At 40.7% G+C, this 24,147-nt stretch overlaps 1 protein-coding gene across 1 annotated transcript in view; it reads left to right on the top strand.

The window, feature by feature from the left end:
• The window catches only part of CERS6 (ceramide synthase 6), a 93,084-nt gene that overhangs the window by 63,285 nt on the left and 5,652 nt on the right, over window positions 1–24,147 (top strand). The window contains exons 6-8 of the mRNA XM_054277989.1: window positions 2,187–2,279; window positions 8,288–8,416; window positions 11,786–11,892. Of these exons, the coding sequence (XP_054133964.1) occupies window positions 2,187–2,279; window positions 8,288–8,416; window positions 11,786–11,892 (329 nt within the window). The remainder of the gene's footprint in view (window positions 1–2,186; window positions 2,280–8,287; window positions 8,417–11,785; window positions 11,893–24,147) is intronic.

Raw genomic sequence — 24,147 nt, 5'->3', positions numbered from 1 at the left:
AATTGTCCCAAAGACACATGAATCCCTGTGACAGTCAGTAGCCCTTGACAGAACAGAGACTGAGCAGAACTGTGTTTGGATGCTGCTGTTCTTGAAGGTTGTGTCTCTGTTGGAAATACTTCAGTGGAGACAGTTCAGCAGAAATCTTGATCCAAGAAACGTTGAGGGAACTTGGTCGTGTAGCCTCAGAAGAAATAATGACTTAAATTCCACCCGGAGATGGAGGGTGGACTGAACAACAGTAGGGAAGCAGCAGCAGAAATTGAATGGGGGAAGTGCTGAAAGTTAATCCCTCAGAAACTTCAGGTGCAGTTGTTTCTTAGATTGATGTAGCTACAGTCACTGGTGCCTCTCAGCCTGGTTTCCTACTTTTTTTGTGTTATTACGTGCAAGAAGAGGTTGACTGAAAGCAAAAGACCGTGAAGCTTACTGATTGAAGAACATATGTTTACCAGACATACCAGAAGAACAAAGTCATGTAAAAGTTGGTTACAACTTTTAGAGTGTGGGAGGTAAAATTACTGTATCTAATATTGTTCTAGTAGTGGTGAGGGCCCAACATAAAGCAAATTGTCAAATAAAGTCCGTATGAAAATCACTGTCTCAAAGATAAAAATATCTACTAGGTGCTAGTCAGGCCTAAGTACTGGGGTTTCAGTTTGTTCTGTTGGTTTTTTCCACAACTAGATAAAATTTCAAATCTTTTATTTGCTACAACTCCTTTGTAAATTACTGAACAATGCACTGCAGAAATCCAACTGTACTTTACTGCAGACATAGTCAAATGGATCATTTGGGTGATGACACAGCCATAATCACAGGTTAAACCTATTGAGGTTAGGTCTATGGAGAACTGGAATGTAACATTTGAACTAAGTTAAACACACTATTGATCCAAGAAGGAATCTGTGACATCTTTAGAATTGCCCTACACTATCACTAAGTATGGCTTTAGAAATATGAATGCTCTTGTTAATAAAGCAGCTGAAAAAATTTCATTTTTTACTAGAAGTTTTCCCCAGAGAGTTCCCTTGCAATAATGGGTATAATAGTTGCAGTTCATTGCAAGCTCTTATTTTCTGTCCCTTTTTAATTACACATAATCAAAAGTCTGTTGGCAATCTCTCTGACTCAGAAAAGAGTTATATTGGCCCAAGAGATGGATTTAAAGGATGGATTTTAGTTGAGTTACACATTTTTCATAAAGCATAAGCATATGTCTATATTAAATTAACACCCATAGCACATTTCCTGGGAATCCAAGGACTGGCTTTCAGCTGCAAAAGGGAATGGGAATAAAAGGTGCAACTGAAATACCTCTTGCCAATGGAAGCAGCTCATACCCTGCTTGGTGCACAGTTGTGCCAGCGCAAGGTGCTCTAGAGATGATTTATCTAATCCCTTGGGAATTGCCCTCAGGAGTTTCTCCCTTGCCAGTGTCCCTGTCTGTGCTGCCATGGAAGGCGTGACTATCATGGAAGCACATTTAAATTAGAGCAGCTCCTAGGACGGGCTCTCCTAGGCTGAGGGTCAAAGTGTTAATGTGTGCTACCAGTTACCTTCTTTGAAGTTACCCCAGGCTGGTTTTGGTTGTGGATTTTTTAAAATTTCTTTTATTTTTAAACAACTCTGTAAGCATGTTGTATATCAGACAAGACACTTGGATAAATTTATTTTATTTTCTTCTTTCCAAATGTTAATATGTGCCCAGAAAATGCGAAAAGTAGGCATTTCTATTATGAAGAGCCCTGCTCAAAGCCCACATTTTCATCATGAACAGATCAGATTATATACTAGCATTACTTTTTTTTCTAGTCCACTCTAGTATTGGTTTTTTGCTATGCTTTAAACCCACATTACTGATATACAGCTAGATCTTTCAAGTAAACTTTCAAAACAGACTTAGGAATACCCAGAATTTAGTTTGCTCTGGGTTCCAAATGGACAATATCCTAATTTTTAGTATTACAGTATTGTCAGGGCTAAAGCATTAGAAGAGAGTATCTTGGGGAGCTTTATTTTTCCAGAGCCATCAGAGTTTGAAAGAGGCAACCATCATCTTTCTTCACATAGGATGCTTATGTATAATTCAATAATCCCCTGCAATTAAACATGCTTGCTATAGATCACAGCTGCCTGTAATGTCAGTTAGACTCTATTAACATTTTCTCATCTCCATCTTTCAGCCCCTGATGCCTGACCTTCATTACTACTACATAGTTGAATTGTCATTCTACTGGTCCTTAATGTTTTCTCAATTCATTGATGTCAAAAGAAAGGTAAGAACAACAAGACTAAAAACACAGAGAGCTTTAAGCTTTAGCATATAATTCTTTACTTGAGGAGTAGCTGCATTGCATGTGCAGTGAACTGGAAATGCAGTTCTTTCCAATGTTCAAGTCTTGCAGATATTCGTCACTGAGAAACTGTGATTGTCTTACTTTGCTCCTGGCTGCTGTAATGTGAGGTTTTCCTGCACATGGAAAGAAGAGCCTGGAGAAAATATTGAAGGGCAAATAGCAGAAGCCAAAAGAACCTTCTGCTTTCATGGAGTGACTTGAGTGGAATTGAACAGGTAGTATCTGTTAGATGTGCTGCTTCTTTTAAGAGTTAAACAATGAAATACCAAGAAAAGGGCAAGACTGCCTCATAAATTCACATTATCACTTTGTGAGGTAAGATCTATGAGGGCTTTCAGATTTTTCTACAAAAGGACAGCAAAAACATTTAATATTAAGAAGTGATGTTATATTTAATTTTTATCCTTCCAGTCATGTAGCTCAGCATTGCTATTAGAGAATTGTTAATGAAAAAAAACAAGACTCTATCCAAATAAAAATATTTTTCCAGAATTAGTTGCAACCTGTTCCATATTCCAAGTTCTCTCCTCCAAGGAGGATCCTAGTCCACAGCAGAACAAGCAGCACAACAGTTAGTCTGTAATAACAGTCCATTGAGCTATTCTTGCAGGGGCTTTAATGTTTCAAAATTAATTTTTTTAAACATTTCAAAGCATTTTATAATATCTTTATGTGCTTCCTTCAGCTGTTATTTAAGTAAATGATTGTAGGCTATGCTAATGGAAAAATTCCTGTTTATTACAATTTTAGCAGGAGCATAACTCTGAAAAGAGTAAATGAAGGATGCATTATGACCTGAATAAACTCATCTGTCACTTAGAACCACAGTGTATTCCTAGGAGTCCTATGCCAGAGCTACCTATATAGAAACACACTCCTCTATTTGGATTTCCAGATTATTCCAGAAGCAGAAATCTCAAGAAAGCATCCACAAAATTTAAATCCATATTGGAGGATAAAATGTAAATAAAACAACCAATTTATGATGAATACATGTAAATCCTTTGCTTGCATTGTCTGTAGATACTAAACATTCTATTAATCATGAGCTTGAAATGGATATAACTTCCCTGTTTCACAAACTGAGATAGAGACAATGCTTAAGGGAGCTGTATGATAGTGGAGATTAATTTAAATCAAGAGTAATATTGACTAATATGTTACACTGCAGGAGCCAAGTCTGTTTCTTAGTTACGTAGAAATGACTTGTTATCAGAAAAACCTTAGGGCAACCTGCTGTGGAAATAGGATGGGACCTGGAGGTGGGGAAGTGAATTGCTAGCAGCCTGTTGACACCCCAGCCACAGCTCCTGAGCCCAGAGCACCAGATCCAACAGTGTCCCAAGCACAGCTCTGTCTGAGAATGGGCAGTGTCCAGCAGAGAGCAGGAGCACATCTGCAGTGCAATGACAGCAAGTCAAAAGCCTTCCATTATCAGCACCCAGCGGGAGATGGCATATTTATAAATGACCTATTAAACCACTCACTGGTTTGGACTGTGGAGACAGCTCTTTTTGTAGTGGAAGCAGAATTGATAACGAGGAAGATCAGATTGGAGAAATGCAGCTGTGCCCTAGTGTCACACAGCAAAACTGTTTGGGGTGCAAGCTGCCAAGGAAACCCGCTGAGCTGAAAAATGTTGCTACTAGAGACTTATAATAGTTGGCAAAAAGGAGTACAAGCTTGACAGAAACGCCAGTTCTTGCAACACCATAGTAGTTCTCTTTTAAAAGAAGGCTGAGTTTAAAAAAATGTAATGCACCCCATATGCAATGTGTGGAATGGTGCCCACATGAAATAGGGATCTGTTCAACAGGAAGCAGGAAACTTGCCAGCTAATACCAGATGCTATTGTAATTTTTCACAATTGGCTTGTACGGAGCAGATTAACAGTTCTCAACCTGAGTAAGCCACTGATGTTTTCATGCTGCAGTGAAAGGAATATTTTTATCTAAATCTTGGTTATCATTTTAGATACTTTAAATTCAGCAGCAGTGGCTGTGTTGTATTCTGGGACAGTCAGAAGTGCCCAGGCAGTTTTGAGCACTGCAGGAATTCAGCCAAGTGGTTTTTTTCATGTAGTTGGGTTTGTCTGAAGGAGAGGTGCAGTGTGTCCTTGCTGGAAGCAGCAGCCCTCAGCACTGGCCTAACTCCAGAACTGGTCTTTTATTTACTGTAGATCAAGAGAAATGTACTTACTGTTTCCTATCTTCATTTTATTCTTCTCTGATAGCAAACTGATGACTTCAAAAATTACTTCCAGAGTTTTGAGTTTTTTTGACTTTCAAATACTTTTTTATCTTTATTTAGGTGTTAAAAATTCCATCATATTGTCTTTGCCTGACTGGAGGTGTGAGCAAACTAGGCTGCTGCACAAACCTACTATTGGCATTAAGTCAGTGAACTGTGTAGCAACTTCTACAGTTTTACAATGGCATGCTTTTAGCTTCGTAAATATCTATTATATTGCTGTAATAATGGTATTCTCCCTTGAGGGTGTTCATTTTCAAAGACTGAAACCTAGTATGAATTGGTGTTTTATCATCTTTTTCCAGCTTCCCATGCTCCTGTTTTTTAAAACACTGAAAAAAGTAATTATGGAAGTTTGTTAGTTTCTAAAGCACCTGATGAACCTTAAAAGCAGTGAGGCTTATTTACATGCTTTCTGGATACCTGATGTATTGTTTAACAGAAAAATATTTGGCAGGTACATTTAAAGGAATGTATTAAATTTGTACTCAGAGTTTTAACAGGTTTGTAGAAGGTCTAGGAGACCTTTCCAGGTATTCACACCTTTTATTTCCAAGCATTTGGCAATTCCTAAAGCTTCTGTGTTTTACTTTTTCTTTTTTTTAAATGACAGTCCACTCATTCCAAGAATAAAACGATCTGTAGTTGCTGATTTTCTTGAATACTGAATTTTGATCGTAGAAAATGTACACTATATTTTGCTAAATTTGGATACTAGATTTCTTTCTTCAAAGAGACTTTTCTTGGCAATGAAAGACACACAGAATTGATTTCTTTTGTTTCAGTGGAAGCAGTTTAGATTGCATATGTTTTGCAGACCTTTCCCTTTCCTTGTTGGTCTGTAATGTAAGCCATACAGTTGATATTTTGCCCTTCAGTGGCACTAATGCTCCCTGGCCCCTTGGCAGTTCAGTCAGTGAGTGTGACACGTTAAACAAATGTGGGTGGCAGAAGCCTTAATTCCACAGGGCTTGTCTAAAAGTGGGACCCATGGGGTTTCTCTGCTGTCTGCCCTGTGTTCTTCCCACTGATGGTGTCTAGAATAGGTTCTTTCTCCTATCTTAGCCAGAGATTTTCTTGACCTAGGCACATGACATCTTCCAGTAGTTACAGCTGGAGGCTATGAATCTTCTGTAAATAAACACCTTTCACAAACATACATGTGATTTTAAATACATTAACAAAAAAAAAACCAAAAAACCCCACAAAAATTAAGAAGCCCATTCCTGTACAACTGCTACTGTATGTGGGTGAAAATGCTGGAGTAAGCTGGGAACACAGGGAACACAGGTACCACTTGGTATCTATGTGTTCAATACCCTTGTGTATAACTAAAATCTAACACATAGTATCTTCAGAGCATAGTATCAATTAATGACTTTAAAAAGTGTCACAAAGAGGAAAGAAACAATCCCAATAATAAAGCAGTCTTATTTATATAATTACTCCTTTTTTTCCAATAGTTTTCTGTAGATCAGTCCAGCACCTCTTTTTCAGAGGTGGCAGAGTCAAGTAACTGTCTTTTTTAAGAAACATTATTACAGGAGTTCCCCAGACAGCATTTCTTTAAGAAGAGTCATGCAGAAATGCAGAAGACTGCTGCCCAAGAACATTAGGATTTCTTAGGAATAATCCATATTGTCAGGAATGCCTTGAAGAATATCCAAGAGGGACTAGAAATCTAGTATTTGTAGAACATGAATGTGTCAGCTGTGAAAACAAGAGAGATTTTCTACTTGACTTTTTGCCCCATTAAGACTTCCTATGTCCTAACATAATTGCATTTGGAAGGGAAATTAAGAACAGTGCCATCGTGCCTGCAGGTGAAGGAGGTAAAGAGCTAGACTGCAGTATGGCCACAGAGCAATAATAGTAGCTTACTTGTAATCCCATGGAATAAGGTAGGTACTTTGCTGGTTTTATTATTTGAAGTGGTGAAATGGTCTTAATATGTGTGTTTGTAATTCCTGAAATGACTGAGATGCCAAGCCCTTGTTTTCCCTCAGGACACTCAGAAAGGGAAACAGCTTTTAATTGTCTCTTTCTTCTGTCTGTGTTGGAGGTACTGGTGGTGCCTACTGAGGAGTAGGAAATAGGATCTTGTAGCACCTGATAGCATTAAACATAATGATGGGCTGGGAGCAGGTCCTGTCCCTCCTCAGTTAGTGAGACTGCCCAAGGTGCAGGCTTTTCCATGGACTGCAGGTGTACACTGCAGGGAAGGCAGGTGCTGGTGCTGGGAGGCAGTGGCACTGCACATCCCTAAAACCAGTGGTACCTGCTGCATTCCCAAAGAGAGCTGTGGGCACGCTGTGCAGGAAATGCTTCTCAGGACTGAGCAGACAGTGCAGTCAGGGGCTGGAGCTGCTGCTTTTCCAGAGCTGCCCTGTGTTAATTGGAGCTTGTGGCACTTTCCATAGGGCCCTCCTGCCCGACACAAGTACCTCCAGCTCCTTTGCAAACCAGGTGCTGCCCCTCTGAAGGCACAGTTTTGGTTTTCTCTGTTGTGGGCCACTTAGCTGAAGACTACCACAGCTCAGCAGGACTGGCCAACAAAAGCCACCAGAAAGCCAAATTCCTCCTCCCAATACACTTGGTGAGCAGGCTGCCTGAAGGGACTGCTCCTTTTGACTGTCTGGATCTCTCTCCTTTCTGACAGCTCTGCATGAGAGCCACTGGATCTGCTGGCAGCTGTGCAACAGATTTTACATCTGGTGCATAGAGAAACTTCCCAGTTAAATGTTGCCTGTGATCTTAAGGGTTTTAATATCACTTCCTCAAAGCTGTGCAGGTCGTTCAGCAAATGCCAAGAAGATTATTTTTGACTGACTCAGTGCCTGCTGAGAAGAGTCTCATTAGGTCCTGTTCTCTCATTAATCAGTCTGGGAGCCTAGGCCAGGCAGGCAGGTTGCTCCCTCTGCTTTATCTGCCTCATGGCAAGTATCTGTGACATTACTTCTAGGAGCACCTCCACTCCCAGATTTTTCAATAGTCACAGTTACTTTGTGGCCAAATAACTGAGAGTTACTGGTGTGGACACCAGCTAGCCTGCATCATTTGGGAGGCAGTGGATTGGACCAGTTAGGAAGAGATGCTCCAGCTCACTTGAAGACTGCCTGACCCTGTTAGTGTGTGAAGACAAAGCACCTTGATTAAAAACAAACAAATAAAAGCCTGGACCTGGGATTCTCCCAGTTGTTCTTGGCAGGTGCCTGCTGTCCTAGTGTACTAGTGCCTTCCATTGTAGCTATTTGCTCTCTTCTGAATGGTGAATTATTTGGCACTTGGTTATGCATATTGTTATAATCATGTGTTACTTGATGCATAGAAACTACAGTGGAGTTTGATTTGCATGTACATATGCCTTTTCAAAGTAGCTTCAACTGCAAATGTTTACTTTATTAGGTTAAATTACTATGAACTGAGAAGTGTGGTAATTGCCTACCTTTCAATAATTTTTTTGCATTTGGTTAACATACAATGATTATTTTATTCAATCTAAATGAAATATAGAGCAGGGTGTATAATACACTTATATAGTAGATATTTTTATAACTTAAATATAATGCTAGATTTAAGAAAAAGCCATCCACTTTTGTATGTGAGTACAGAATATCAGTGTTTACTTCATTGTATTTTTTGTTTTCTATGTCTTTTCCTTGCTTCTGCTTCTCTAGGACTTTGGAATCATGTTTACACATCACATTGTAACAGTCACCCTGATTACCTTCTCATACGTGACCAATCTGACACGAGTAGGAACCTTGATCTTGTGTCTCCATGATGCAGCTGATATTGTCCTAGAGGTGAGATCATTCCTGTGTCATCCTGTCACTAGGCAGAACCTTTTTGCTATGCAGAACAAGTATTTCCTAAGCCAGTTCAAGATGGTAATGGTGATTAATATAGTCTATTTCCTTGCCTAAATATCTTGCACTTGTAGCAGCACATATTTCTGATTTCAGACTGGTTTCTCCTTTGATATGTTGCTTGTACAGAGCAGAGACTGGTAATGCATTGCATGCCAGGGAGGGTTACATGCAGATTCTAAATACAGCATGGGAAAATCAAAAGCTGAAGTTGCAAAATCGGCAAAGTGGTGAAAGTGTCTCACCTGGTTCTTAACCCCTGTGACATGGTGTGTGGAGCGGTGATGCTGTCTCTGAAAGAATCAAGGTGTCACGGTGTGTTTCTGCTCTGCTTTGCTGGGCAGAGGCTGTTGGACAATTTAGTGGCTTATTTGGGCATGGCCAGGGAGCTGACCTCTGGCTTTCCAGGTTCCTATGCCTCTGGATCCCAGGACCAGCAGGTGTATTTGGAGAAGAAGGGATGATTGAAATTCTTTTAAGTCAAGATAGTCTGTAACTTCCATAGTGGCAGCTTAGAGGTGTTATCATGCTTTATCTGCACCAGTTGCTAGAGAGCTCTGGGTCATGCTGGAATTTGGCTGTCTCTGAACTCTCCTCCGAAGTTAATAACTATTTTGTCTGATATTGTTTTTTATTCAAGTACCTGCAAGGATAGCTGTTATGCAAGAATACAGGCTTACTGCCTGAGTCACCTATTGCAAAATCAAGATCCTGCCATTCTGATTCAGTAGTGCTGTAAAAATGGCTTTATTTTTTAAACTTTTTTGATCTAGAAAGCACATGACTGCCTGAGATAGAAAGCAAAAGAGAATATGGATTTTTTTGGGATAAAAATAATCACATCTTTGCAAGTTTATTTTTCTGTTTTAGCAATGTGTATAGCTAGCTGTGACTTCACCTAAACTTTCTTCATTCCTCTTTTCTCACCACCAGAAAGAAATACTTAAAGATGTTTATTCTATATCAGACCAGTGTCTGTGGAACTATAAAAACACTAGAGAGCAGCTGTACTAGGCTAGCTAAAACTTTACCCTCTGTTCATTAACTGAGACAAAGAGGAATTGCTGGTGTTCTCACCAGTTGCAAACATTGATCAGATATGCTTCCTCATGAGGCACATACTTGAGTGGTCTTTCTAGTCAGTTCTTTCAGTCTGGTTTGACTGGAAATGCTGCTGGGGCAGTGGGTCACAGCACTGGTGCCATATGAGAGGAGATGGACTCTTGCACAGTGCTGACATTACTGAGGGGGAAGTCAGTGCAGAGGAGGAAAACTATCAAACTGCACAAGAAGTTGGTTAAATGGCTTGCCCTGATGGGTCAGTTGTGCACCTGACTTGTGTTACCTATTACACATTTGTAAAAATGAAAAGCTGTTTCTGGAGGCCACTAGACTCTTTCCATCTATTTCATAATGAAACACATGCACTGGAAAGCTGGGAAGCACCATTTTTTGTTATTCTCATTGCAAAATGTAGTGTGCATTGATGGGAATATTGGAGGTGATATTTTTTTCCACAGGTCTTAAGGTATCTGGAAGTATGGAAGAGCCATAGTAGGATTTTCAAGAATTTGTATTGCTGTGTTCCTCAGTTGTAGTCATGGTTTTAAATTCAGAAAATTGTGTTCTATTGTCCTGGGTGGCCAAGTTCCATCCAACAACAACATATTCATTTCCCCTTTTTCTAGTCTTTCCTTATCACTATAATGTGTAGCATTATTGTAATTTGTTATTTAAGAACCAATGTCCCAATAGCTGTACTGTTTTTGAGAAATGGCATGATGCTACTACAAGTTGCTATAGTAATATCAGCCCCATGCACTAAGAAACCAGTTTTTTAGACTGCCACCATGGAAATACATCCAGAATTTCTGGACTGATTTTTCCATCATCTGAAAAGCAAGGAAGTTAGTAATGCTTTTGCTTTGTATGTTGGCACCAAAGTGTTCTCTTTTCCTTCAAACTAGGCTATTTCCTTCAAACTGCTTCAAACCTCTAGAAAATAGGACTGATTCAGAAGGTTATGTTTTCTTCACAGCAGTGATGGCTTTCCTTATATTCTGGGAGCTTCTTAACTGGGTTTCTTTAGTGAGGAATAATCTTCAGGTTTTTAGTTGAACACTGCAGAAATTGGGTAACATCCAAAAGTGCAGGTTTGGTTTTGGCATTGAGATTATCTCTTTCTCTGGTTTGAATTCTGCATTCAGAATCCTATTCTGTATGCCTGGTTGTAGTAATTTTGCTCCTTCTTAGTACTCTGGAAGCCTGCACAAGTGTCTTGTAGGGCACTGGGAGCTGGATGCAGGTCCCCTCAGAAAGGAGCTTTGAAAGGGTTCCCAGTGGCTTAAGTGGACCCAAAAGAGTTCCCAGTGACTTAAATGGATTCTCTGGATACCTTTGACAGAAAACATGAAGAAAGACTGGCCCTGTCTCAAGGCAGATGTTGTTTTAAAGAAATAATTAACTGCTTGCACACATTAACACTGTGGAAGCAGCACGGACATGTTAAAACAAGCTTCCTTCCCTATATACCATTTTCTTTGGGGGGAAAAGGGTAAAGAAACTTTTGGGAAGATCAGTGTTTTAATGAACAGTTTCAGAGAGGAGTAATGAATTAGTGAGTCCTTCACTGGGAAAGAGTCAGAAGATTGCATGAAGACAAGTGAGAAAAGCATGTAAATATAAACATAAGACAACAAGTTAGAAAGCAGAGGCTGAAAAGAGAGCCTTGGAAAAATACTTGAAGGGGAGGGGTATAATCTTTGAGGTGGAAACTATTCTGTTTAGGCAGAAAAGGAAGAAGAGATGCTTCAGAAAAATGTAGTACATGGGATGTACTGGAGGAATTGAGACAAGGTTTATATATAGCAGCTACTAGAAGGTCAGAGAGCAATGGGCACATGGAAAGTAGATGGATGCTGAAAATGCCAGTGGAGCATACTGGAAAGGTGAAAGATAAGCAGGTAAAGAAGTTGGGGACAAAGACACCATAAACATACTGGAGTTCCATAAAAGGTTTAGAAGAGTTTTGCAAATCTGAAATTCTACAATCTCAAAAATGAAATTGAGTGGGAAATAAATTAAATACATACTCTAGTTTTATGTAGTCTGATTTGGTTTTTATTCCAAATAAGATATTTCCAGCTGCTTGGTGGAGAGGAGTTCCAAGATCACTGTCAGGTGGCCCAGTGAAAATGTTAGCGATATCATAAAAATTTGATTTCTTCTTTTTCTTACAGCTTATACACAGCACAAGAGAATTGAGTTGTCCTCATGGAAGTAAAAAGAAATCTTTTTCTTTTGCAGGCTGCCAAAATGGCAAACTATTGCAAGTGTCAAAAACTGAGTGACCTTCTGTTCCTTACGTTTGCCGTTGTCTTCATTGTCAGTAGGCTTGGCATATATCCCTTATGGTGAGTAAGGACATTGTTTTCCTCAGGCTGTAGGCACCAAACAAGCTTGGAAATAACTATGTTATAATTGAAAACGATTCATTGCTGTTACTCTCTTTCCCAAAGCACCAGGGAGAGTTTCAGACATAACCAGGTGCTGGAACAGCCTGTTTGCTAGAGTGCCATTGTGTTTACTGTGTGCTAAATGAGAAACATCTGGGCCTTGTGCTGCTTTTGAGCTGGAAGTGGGCTGGAGACAGCATAGCTTCAGACTAGCAGGTGGCTGGTTGTATTGGCAAGAAAGGAGAGGAAAATGAAAATATTAGTCACCAAAAAATCTGACCAGCAGCTAAGCTTGAAGCTAGAATATTCTCAGTGCATGCTTTCTGAGCACTTTCAGCTTAAAGAAAACACAGTGGAATAAGTAAAATCTGACCTGCAATAAGGATGTTGTTGTCATGCAGATTGAGATACTGCAGACTCTCCTTTTCCACCTCTCCTTTGAATTGGAGTTCCTGGGGCAGCTGTGTAACACTTCTCTCTAGGTTTGTGTGAAATTACACAGCTCTTACTGCAATCTCACATCTTCCCAGTCAGTCAGCTGCTTGCATGTGCTCACACTCTTGTGGGTACACAGACGTGCATGCACACAGGCTGAGCACAGATGTTTGGTTCTGTAGCTGGGATCTTCTCATCCAGGGGGCAGATGGCTAATTAGGAAACACATGGAGGTACTTTATTGTAAAAATGCATTAAAGTTTTTCTGCATCCTGTGCACTATATATGAGGAGGGCTGAGAGAAGATGTTGGCCTTGGCTCTTTTCTCAATCTTTTATTTCTTATAAACAGAACTAGCACAGATACCTGTTTTTCTAGGCAAGTAAGAGAGGTCTTTCATTGCATCAGAAGATTAAAAATTACACTTTTGTTTTTGGGAAGCAGCAAGAATGCCAGAAATTGTACCCTTTTTAGAGTTCATTTAGATTACCACTGAGCTCCTTATATGCAGAGGATTTACAGATGCCAATGTCAACCTCCCTACTCCAATTTCCTTTCTAAACCTCACTAATGATACCTCTTTGAGGTTTTGTTAATGCAAACAGGGTAAGAGCAAGATGCCCTTAGGGAGCTGTGTCATCAGCTCTGCTTAACGCTACGATGTAGAAGTCTCATTTAGTGTTTGATGGCTCCAAAGATATTGTCATAATGCCTGGTCCCTACTGTGTTGTGAGTTGGTGAACAAACATGACAAACATTAAAATGGATAGACACACAGACTGCATGTTTAGAAACATTTGTTATTTTCTTTGAGGAGTGTTTTTTTTCTTTCTTAAACAGTTTTGCTTCTCTTCCTCAGTCCTTCCTTGAAGCCAACTGGGCCATTCTCTGAATTTCTGTAAATGAAATAAGCTGGTTTTTCTACTTCCATGATCTCATATAGGAAAAATGGTGGCATTCCTGCTCATAGGATTTCACCTGACCACTGTTTTCTGTTTTATATTGAGAAATGGAGGGAAGACCCAATTTCACCAATGCATTTCTGCTGCTGGAGACTGCAGTATAGGACTGTGCTTAAGGGAGGGCTCAGTCAGGTGAGGACTGGATGGGTTTGCAAAGGGGAAATCATACTTGCCCATCCTGATAACCTTCTATGATGAAATTACTGGCTTGTAATTACATAATGACTGGATTAGTGGGCAGAGTGCACCCTCAGCAAGTTTGCATGTTCCACCTGTGAGGAATGGCTGACACACCACAGGGTTGTGCTGCCATCCAAAGGGAAGGAACCTCAACAGGCTGGAGATACAGCAAACAGGAGCCTCAGAAGTTCAGCAAAAGCAGTGCAGAGCCCTGCAGCAGTATTTTCTGGGGGCTGATCACCAGAAAAGCAGCCTTGCACCACAGGAACTGGGGGTTCCAGTGGACACTGGGGTGAACATGAGCCAGTTCTGTGCCCTCGTGGTAACAAAGGCTGCTGGAACCCTGGGCTGCCTTAGGAGGGGGTGGGCGGTGGGCTCAGACAGGGGACCCTGCCTTTCTGCCAGCCCTGCTGAGGCCACGTGCAGAGCACTGTGCAGCTCTGGCCTCCCAGCAGCAGAGAGGCACAAAGCTACTGGAGACAGCCCAGCAGCAGTCACTGAGACTGATCTGGGGACTGGGGCACCTCTCACATGAGGAGAGGTTGAGACAGCAGGATGGTTTAGCACAGAAAAGAGAAAGCTCAAAAAGGGTATTATCAATATAGAAATACATGAAGGGAGAGAGTAAAGAAGAGTGAGCCAGGGCTTGTCCATTGACAGGAGTGCAGCAGCTGGCAGTGTGCTGTGTGCTCCCTGTCACAACCAGAGTGGGGACCCTGGTGATCCCTCTGCCTTGTCATGCTTAACCCCAGCTGCCAACAAAGCCCCAAGAAGCTGCTCACTCCCTTCCCACCAGTGAGATGGGAGAGAGAATCAGGAGGGTAGAAGGGAGAGAACTCATGAGCTGAGATAAAACCAGTTCAATAGGTTAAGGCAAGGGCTGTGCACACAAGCAAAGCTAAACAAGGCTTTCATCCACCACTTCCTGTGGGCTGACAGGTGTTCAGCCATCTCCAGGACAGCAGGGCTCTATTTGTAATGATGACCTGGGAAATGCAAACACCAGCACTCTGAACACGATCCCCTTCCTCCTTCTTCCCCCAGGTTTGTATGCTGAGCACGACACCACATGGTGTGGAGTATCCCTGGGGGCAGCTGTCCCAGCTGTGTCCCCTTCCAACTCCTTGTGCACCCCATTCTCCTCACTGAGGGCTGTGTGAGGAGCAGAAAATGCTTTTGCTCTGTGTGAGCACTGCTCAGCAATAACAGAAACATCCTGAAATTACCCACACTGTTTCCAGCACAAATCCAGGATATAGCCCTATGCCACCTACCGTGAAAAAAAGCTATGCAAGCACAAACCAGTGTATCCCTTAATCAATGGAAATTACATTTATTTATTTGAATATGCAAATAGTTTAGTGTGGTATAAAAATGTTCTTTGATTTTTTAAAGACCCTTTATTTCCAGACCAAAGCCTTGATGTTTGTCAATCCCTGTATGGGCCATAAACTTAAGAGTTGGACTCGATGATCCTTGTGGGTCCCTTCCAGCTCAGAATATTCTGTGCATCTCTTCCTGGTGGCTACCCTTAGATAAAGCCAGAGGCAGATTCATTGTTCTAGCTGTACTGTAGGCAATGCATGTGGGAGTCAGAGTTGGCAGGGATGAGCCATGGCATACATGAGCTTGTGTCTCCCAAATCCTTTTCCTCTATGAAACAGCAATTCTAAATCTTCAGCTCTATTAGTTTGCATGTCAGCAAAGATGACTCACTGGAGTGGCAGCAGGCCAGGAAGTATAGCTTTGCTCTCCTTTGCTGAAAATTCAAAATAGCAAAATTTGGTGCCTGATTAATATTACATAAATATGCAAATTTTGCTAGCATAAAGGCTGAGAGGTATAAAATCAGTGTGCATTACAATGTAATGTAAAAGCAAGGCGGTAATTTGTAAGAAAACTTCCCCCACGCAGGAAGGTGAATGCCCCAGACAGGCTGGCAGGGACGTCACTGCCCAGGCCCTGCTGTGCTGCCCCTTGGCACATGGGCACTTCTTTGTGCATAGAGGGGGTCATGGAGAATTCAGAACGTATCAAATGCTGTTGTTTGAAGGGTGTTTAACAGCAGGGCTAAGACAAAAGAAACTGGCAATTAGGTATATATTTAGCAGTCTTTCTGCAGGCATCTGGAGTTCATTTCAGCAATAATTCAAAAACCCCAGGATACTTTCTGCCTCCTGCTGCTAAGTGAATGTAGGAGTAAAGCTGCTATTTTCACTGACAAGACATTTTGCTTGTGAAATTCTCCCACTTGCACATAATCACTGTTCTAGCAAATTACACAATAGAACACAACTCTCCATGAGTCAGGAGGAACATGGTGCCTTCTCAGGTGAACCAGGATTGTAGGGAGAATGAAAGCAATCTCAACCAAAAGTTAATATAAATTATACAAGCCTTTGGCTAGTCTAATCAGGCTGGGTAAAGCAGTTACTTCAAGCTCTCAGGGAAGCTGCGCTTATATTTATTTACCAGGTTAAGGCACCAAACCAGTTAAATTGAGGCTCTTTCAAATTGCTCTGACTAGTTACTAGCATGTGATTTTCTGGAGTTTTTCACTTCTTTTGATTACATTTATAATGAGTTATATTGTCTGGGAGGTAAGAACCTGTGTTTCAGGGAAATGTTGCTGACAAGTACTGCTGTCAAAGGACAAGGACACAAGCATTGGCATTCATGGGTTGACCTGTGAGTTCTCAGCATGCTCATATTACACACATGCACTGAGAAATACAAAATAGTGCCTTAACGTGCAGATTTAAATGAAAGCCTGATTGAGGCAGATTATAAAGAGCAGAGGTCATGTTCTGCATATGCTGTCCTACAAGTTCTCATCTAGGCAAATTTGGTATAATCCAGGTAGTCCTTATTATGCCCTTCTGTTCTTGATCTCTTTGTACGCTGTCAGTGTCCAGAGTTGTATCACATTAAAAGCTGTGAAGATGGACAGTCAACTACTTTGATTAGTTGGTATAGTCTTGTTTCATGCCAGTAGGTACATCTTAGCTGGATCTTTTATTGTGAGTCTGTTTGGAAATATTCTGGGGGAAAAAAATGGAAAACAGTAATTCTCACTGTTAAAATTCAAAGCTATTTCAGGTGTATGTCTCCTCATCAACTGCAGTGTGTGGCTTCTAAATGAGATTTTGGTGCCAATGTACCTTTTATAAGTACGGGTCAGCCAATCCTCAGAAGAAAAACTTTGTTCCTTGCTATTCTTTCATTTTTGAAGCTTATTCATGACAGTACACACAGTCTGGCTCATGGCTAATATCTAATTGCCTTTACATGGCAGTGAGTATCTGCATGAACCAGACAGGCCTGGTGTGATTCTTCATGAGTTACAGTTAACTTCTGTTCAGCGTGGTGAGCTCTAATGAACCCCAGTTGCTCATTGCCGGAGCTGCAGTCCTCTCTGCATGACTGGCAGAGCAGCTCCTCCTGAGTGCCACCGCTGGCTGAGCACCACTGTGGGGCATAGCCCTGTCCTTAGTGCACACTCTGTGTTCCAGACAGTGAGACTGCCAGTTTGCACTGCTCTCTGTCCCTTCATTTATCCTGGAATCTGCTTCTCTCTGAGCAAACAGGGCAGTGCGGAACCCCCATAAGAAGCAGCTGCTACAAAGATTTGCTGACCCTCTCTTTTTCCTCGTTTTGTTCTTTAGCTGATATTGGCTGGGTTTGTACAGCTCTTAACAAGCAGTGAAGCAGAATTGTTGTCTTTCATGCTGGTTTTCTTTCCTGGCACGCTGTCTCCTGACTGGCCCTTGGAGTACATGTGCTGTGTGGGAGGACAGCATGTGGACCCCAGCAGAGTCTCTCTGCCTCACTCCTGTGAACATGCTGGTGAAACAGCTCCAGCCTACCCTTCAAAGCACCCTACAGTGCCAGAGCAATACATAGGCAGTGGTTAAAGCAGAGTCCTGGTCAGTTTCTTCACATAGTGAGAATTCAGGTAGCTAGATGAGTCCCAGCTGCCCACACCTTGCCTGCACTCTGAACACAATTGTTTAGCAATGGTTTTAGTTGCTCTTGTTGGATTGTAAACCTTTCTAGCCTAGCTAGGCTAATAAAATAACTTTTCTGTTAAGATGATCTCTTCTGACACTGTCTCAAGCTCATTTTGCTCAGAATATTGTCTAAACCAGAGCACAATCATAATCACATGTTGCTTGTGGGTAGCAGATTCTGAAAGAATAAATTATGATTTTGATACTTGATTCCTGATGCTATTCATACTATCATTGAGTGGATGCTGTAGAACTAGCAAAAATTATCTGATGTGCTTACATTTCAGTCTGTTTGTAGTTTCAGCAGGCAACTTATAATCAATCAGTTTATCAAGAGCATTTGATAACAAGGTTTTGGCAAACTAACAATAGTATATTCAAAGAACTCATAGACTTCAATTTATGGATTAAAAAGAAGATTTAATTAACTAAGTCTTTATAAATTACTCACAACTCTTGTCTTAGCTCTTTAGCAGAGTGTATATAGTGCTGTCATCCCATCTGCTTCTGACTGAACATTATCAGATGTTATCCTTTCTAATGCCTAGTTATTTTCTTTCCTCCAATTTTTTACAGCATTTGTGAACTCAGGCCTCTGGAGTTTTACAAGAAGCAAGGGTGAAATCTTTGGAGTACAGGTTAATACTAATCCAGCTATTTACAGGGAAGCTATAAGAAATGGAAAGGTTAGAGGTGTCAGTCACCATTATGGGCTTGCAATGTAAATAACAAAATGTGGCATTTGCTCAGAGTTGCTGTTTTTAAAATTTTCATGTGATCATAGCAGGAAAAAATTATATGAAAAAAGATGTAATTAGACTTCCAAACCCATTCTTATTTTTAGTTTCTACAGACTGTACTCTGTGGCTATAATAATGCTTTCTGTTGTCAAGGATAGCCTATTCCGTTAGTGTTCTTACTTCTTTTTTAATTAAGAAAAATGTCCTGTCTAAAACCTGTGCTCCAATTGGAAACAGGAAAGACACCTGTGCAGAGGGACTTCTCTTGCTCAGAATTATTCTGGCATAAATGTGTCAGGGGAAGCAGCATGGTTGTTTTTCTTGCGGCCAGATGTCTTAGCCACTTTTAAATCAGCTCAGGTAGGTAGTTTGAACTTGTGCAGACATTCTGCCTATTCTCAGCCCCTTTTCTCTTAGAGCTCTCTTTAGCACCAGGGTTTGCTGTTACTGGCACGTATTTTGTGGTGCTACAGAGTCAGTACAAAAGCAGAACAATGCTACTGCAAGCTTCTGACAGATGTGGGATGTAAAAATCATAGCTGTGCAAAAGCAGGAGAGTAAGTTAACTTAGCAGCTTGAAACAGTCAATGACTTTTGATCACCAAGATCAGCAGCCCTGATGGGGCTGGAATCTCATTTGTGTTCAGCTGGGAGGGGCTCATGGTGGCTGAGCACCCTGGGAGAAACCCAGCCCCATGTAAATGAACACATTCCATAGCTTTCATTGGGGCTGCACAATGACAGAGCTTGACCCTAATATGTCTGAAAGAATAAATAATTATTAAGACAATTGGATTAAACTGAAAACTGAAATATCACAGACGTTGATGTTGCATATAGTTTAGCACAACTGCACTTAGTTTTACTCAACAGAAAGAGGCAGAAGGATGGCTTTTTTATACTCTGATACTCTGTTTTGCAAAGATTGGAAACTATATAATTTACAACAAATGCTTTTCCTCTTTGGAGAATAATATGCACTCCAGGAAAATGGATCTTGATATGTGTTCTCTGTTGCTCATATAAAAGTTTTATAGGTGCCTGAAGATTTTCAGATTTGGAAGTGTCATTCTTAGCATAACACAGTTCTTCAGTACCTGTGAGTTATTATCATGGGCCTTTACACAAGCATTTTGCCATAACACATTACTGATACAACATCTTGCTGGGTATAATTACATTCTGCTAGGAAACTTGAGTTCTCTCCATAACCTGATGTCTATGAAGGACTCTCCTGAGGTTTGAGTTTGGATTGTGAAAGTGCCTATGACCTTGTATCTTTGTTTTTTCTATCCTCAAGAGTGTAAATGCTACTATTCATACCAGTGGCTGCAAAATCAGCTAATGGGCAGTAAGTGCTGATGAGAAGGAATTGAGTGAAAAGCACAGCTGAAACCAGGACAGTGACAGCTAGGTCAGGTCTCTTCTACAGTACATCAAAGATGAATAATTTCCTGCCTGCTCCATCATTTTAGTTAAGTAATTGGAAATCCTATTGATCTGCACACAGGACTTAAAATAACACAGTCTCAGTGGCAGGGCTGTAATTTCTGCAAAGACATCTTGTTCCTGATTGGCATTAGGACAGGAGCCACCCAGCCCACAGCAGCTGGGCATGTATTGGTGCCCTGTCAGGAGATCCCTGATGTGGGGCTGCTGTGGGTGAGCAGAATGCCGTGTGGAACTGACCTCACTGATAAAACTGAAGTGTGTGGATTTAATGTTGCTCTGAATACTGACTCAATAGGTTATATTCTTTCTGTCACTGCATTTTGCAGAGATCTTTCATCAGCTCTCTAAAAGAAGGAGGGTAATGAGCATCACCAAACAGACAATCTGATGAATCACTCTGAGATGCTGTTGAAAGATCATCTCTCTCTCTCTCTCCCAGTCCTTTCCCTGCTTCATTGCTTCTGTGTGGGTGACTGGTTCATCTGACTGTTCTCTGTTCACAGTGGGTTTCTGCTGCTTCTCTTGTATTTGCCATGCACTGATACTCTGGAGGACTGAAAATGTAAGAGACAGCAGGATCTGGAAAGGGAAACAAGCTTGTTCTCCCACTCAGCAAGAACCAAGAAGCAGAACAGTGATATAGACACAGCAGCTGGCCAAGCTGAAACTCAGATGAAAAACTTGGCAGTGTAGCCCTTAACCTACTGGATTTGCTATAATTAAATATTTAGCTGCACTGCGGCTTGAGGACTCCAGTACATGGAGTGCTGTAAACCAAAGTTTCCTCAATTTGATGACTGTTTTGTGTATGATTCCATACACTTCTCAGGTAAAAAACTGTTTAACTCATTTGAAGTCTCATGCAGAAACATCTGTGTGTAAGGTCTGTTGTGTAGCACTGACCTTAAATGTAACTAGGACATCCTGGGATATGAAGTCCTGTCAGATTTCAATCAAGGTCTAAATCCTAGAGGTGAATCTTGACCACTGATGAAAGTGTCTGATTTATCATCCTGTGGCTGATCAACATGTGCACATACATGTACTCTCACACTCCACTGCTCTTCATTTATCTCAGTGAATCTCAGTGACATTTTTTTCTACCTATCACTTTTATGGCATCTGTTAAAGAAGTAGTCCACAGTGTTTTATCAAGCTAATAACTCATCTTTATGTGGCCAGCAAGGTGTGCCAATACTCTGTGCACATCTTTAACAAAAAATGAACTGTGTAAAGAAATTTGAGAATTTCTTAGATCACATAAGTTAATATAACAGCTAAATTCACAATTTAGAACTCCTGACTCTTTATTCTCTGGTCATAGTCACTTTTACCACATATAATGAAGAGTAAATGACTATGTTTTGGTGCAAATGTTTGGTTTTTTAAAGGAAAAATTTTAAAAAGGGGCAGAAACTTTGAAGCATTGCTGGTAGGAGCACTGTTGAGTTACTTGCACTAAATGGGATAATTAATGTAACTACATAATTACATAAATGTAATTACATATTTTCTTGGTAATGCATGCAGTATTGAAAGGTGTCCCAATACAGGTGTTACACTGCAATATAGAATACTGTTGTCTAATACACACATAATGGGGATAAAGACATTTATTCTGAATTATTTAGACAAGCTGGTATTGTATTGTGCTGTCCTTGGCCATGTCTGAGACTCCCATCTATTGTGCTGTGTTAACAAAGTGACTTTAATTCAGCATGTTGCAGCAGAATATTGGGCACTGGGCAGTGCTGCAGAAGAGAAGGCAACTTGCAGTAGCACTAATTTCAGCTGCAGTTTCTGCTCCCACTGGATGTGATAATAGTGCCCATCTTGCTGCTATGCATCATTCTGCAAACAGAGTTTATCACTAATTTCTTGTTTGTCTGGAAGAATACCTGCTCCTTCCACATGATCCTCCTTTTCAGCTCTTTTTGTTTCTCTCAGGATCCTTTCAGAAGCAAACATAGAACGCTTTTATCAGTTCTCAGACAATATAGATAAGGATTTTACTCTTCCACCCATTCCTCTCTTTATTTATCTCCCTTCATCTCCAGGTTTTCCTTTCATCCTTGGTGCAAGACAAGGAATCAATTTGCCAAGAATTAGTAGCTGACACCCAAGGGCCTGGATTTGGGCCCACTGAGTTGTGGGAGGGGAGTGTAATGTTAATGAGTCAGTGTGGATCTGTTACTTCTAGTGTCCCAAGTACTGCTTTGCTGGCTAGATAAAGAGCTAGAGACTAGACCAAAAATTTGTGTTACTGTTGGTGTGTTGCAGGTGATTGTTTAGTAGTTGATGAAAATGTGTTCATTTTATTCTGAGTGTTTAATTAGAGTGGTAGTACAGTAAGTACGGGATTATCTCTCCCAGTGGCTCAGATACTGTGGCAGCATTCCTGAAAAAAATACCACAGATTTCTGTAAGAGTAGATTGGATCTTAAGTGGTGAATTTATTTTTATTTGCTTTCATCAGCCGTACTGCTTAATTCAAGATGCTAAACTGAGTGCTTCACACAGCCAGGTGCACAACCCTCCTTGGAATTCATTTAACCAGGGAAGAATACGTTCTATGAAATTGTGTTGTGTTCTCCAGCTGTCAAAGTCTTCCAGGGGCTCAGAAAACAAACAGTACAGAAATTATTTTCAAAAGCAGAAGCTAACATTTAGTTGCAAATTGCAAAGATCTGAGAAATGCTGGCAAAAGTTTTCAGAAAGGTAGAGCACTTGCAGCTTAAGGTAGTTTTCCCCTGTGAGATCAAGTCCAGCTGTTTCAAGTCAGATACCCAAGAATCGAAGTTTCCACCATTCATTATGAAAAGCTGGGATTTAATCACTGGAGAGCTTTGAAAAGTGTGTTTACAGATTTAAGTGCTTTTCTGACTATTTGAATCCAATATTTATTTGCATATGCATCTTATAGGCACTTTCTCCTCCATCTATTTTTGTGCTGCTATTTCCAGTCCCTATTACTTGTGCAGTTGATTAAAATGGTTCCATTGAATACTTGAAGCAGTGAAATTCATGGAAAGTGGTCTAACCTATCTTTCCTCCCCTTCTTCCTCATTCTCTGCAAGTAGAATTTCTCCATATATTCTGACTCATAACCTTATGAATTTTTCCCCATTTCAGACTTTTAATATGAAATAATTTATTTATTTTGAGAGTTTATTTGCTCACATCTATTTTTTCTGTAATTTTCTGTATTTTTCACTCAGCTTCTGCTCTGTAGGTGCTTGGACATAGCCTTAGTTCAACATGAACACCTAGCCTGCACATCAGACCACTGAACCCCCTGTTAGCATTGATGGCCAATTAATGAGATTCTTTTTGCAGCTTTAATGGAGAATTCCAGTCCTGTCCTTAGTTTGCCAGACACAACAGATTAGAAAGCAGTCTGCTTTTTCATTGAGGCTTATTTCCCTATCTGATACACAATATATGAGTCATTTGCACATGGGACATGGGTTTTTGATACCAGAAGCACTCTTTTTGGCCTTGCTTTCTTCCTGACTTCTGCCAGAGTGGGCTAACTCATCTCTAATGCTGCTTTTTTTACTTGACTTCTGTGGAAGTCCCCAGAGATGAATTTGGTCCAGTTAATAAAATATAAACAGAAACCTGCAGAAGCTTTATTTACAATTCTCTGGCATTTGAAGTTTTAGACATAGAGACAGTTGAGTGTAAACAATGGTAACTTTATATACAGGAGTTGTTGATTTCAAGTTTGAATTTGATATAATGGTTAGAACTGCAGTAAGCAGTGGTGAAGTTGAACAGTGCTGACTCCACGTCTGTTTTGATGTGATGAGAGTGTCCCCTTGAACTGTAAAGTGGGGTGTTACTGTGACAAATATAGCTGCCACTGGCAGAACAAATTGCACAAAGCTGAGACTGAAGAGTTCCACCTGACAGAAGCAATAATATGATGGGGGTTTTGCAAACTGGAAAACATTTTCTGGTGCTCACACCATAAGCAGAAGACAGTGTAAAAACACTGTCTAGGAAGGTTACAAAACATTCAACTTCTGTAAGAAGGCAAAAATGAAAAGGTAGAAGTACTATGAAGTACCCATACAGTATTGAGTCGAGTGTATCAGCAATCACTGGTTGCTTTTTGATCAGTGGTGTTACAACCATTGGGTGTGTATCATTACCACTAAATGTGGTATTCTGATTTTGTTGTCTGTACATATTTCATACTCGTACTACTTTGGTTTTGTTGTTTTTTTTTTTTTTAATTGGTTTGATGCTGCTGGAAAGAGCTGTGGGAAATGCGGTTGGTTATTAGAAGGATGAGAGGAGTATCCCTAATTTCTGCGCGGAGTTGAGCGCGGCTGTGCGCCCGTGCGGGGTCCGGAGCTGCCGGGCTGAACGCGCCATCTAGCGACCGGCGGGGATGGCCGAGCTAAAACAGGCGAAAGAACAGAAAGG

This window comes from Melozone crissalis, unplaced genomic scaffold (assembly GCF_028551555.1).
Source record: "Melozone crissalis strain CALT ecotype California unplaced genomic scaffold, PUWL_Pcris_2 ptg000023l_1, whole genome shotgun sequence".
In the NCBI taxonomy this organism is placed as follows: domain Eukaryota; kingdom Metazoa; phylum Chordata; class Aves; order Passeriformes; family Passerellidae; genus Melozone; species Melozone crissalis.
Note: the sequence above shows the minus strand (reverse complement) of the source record. Positions and strands in the feature narration are given on the sequence as shown.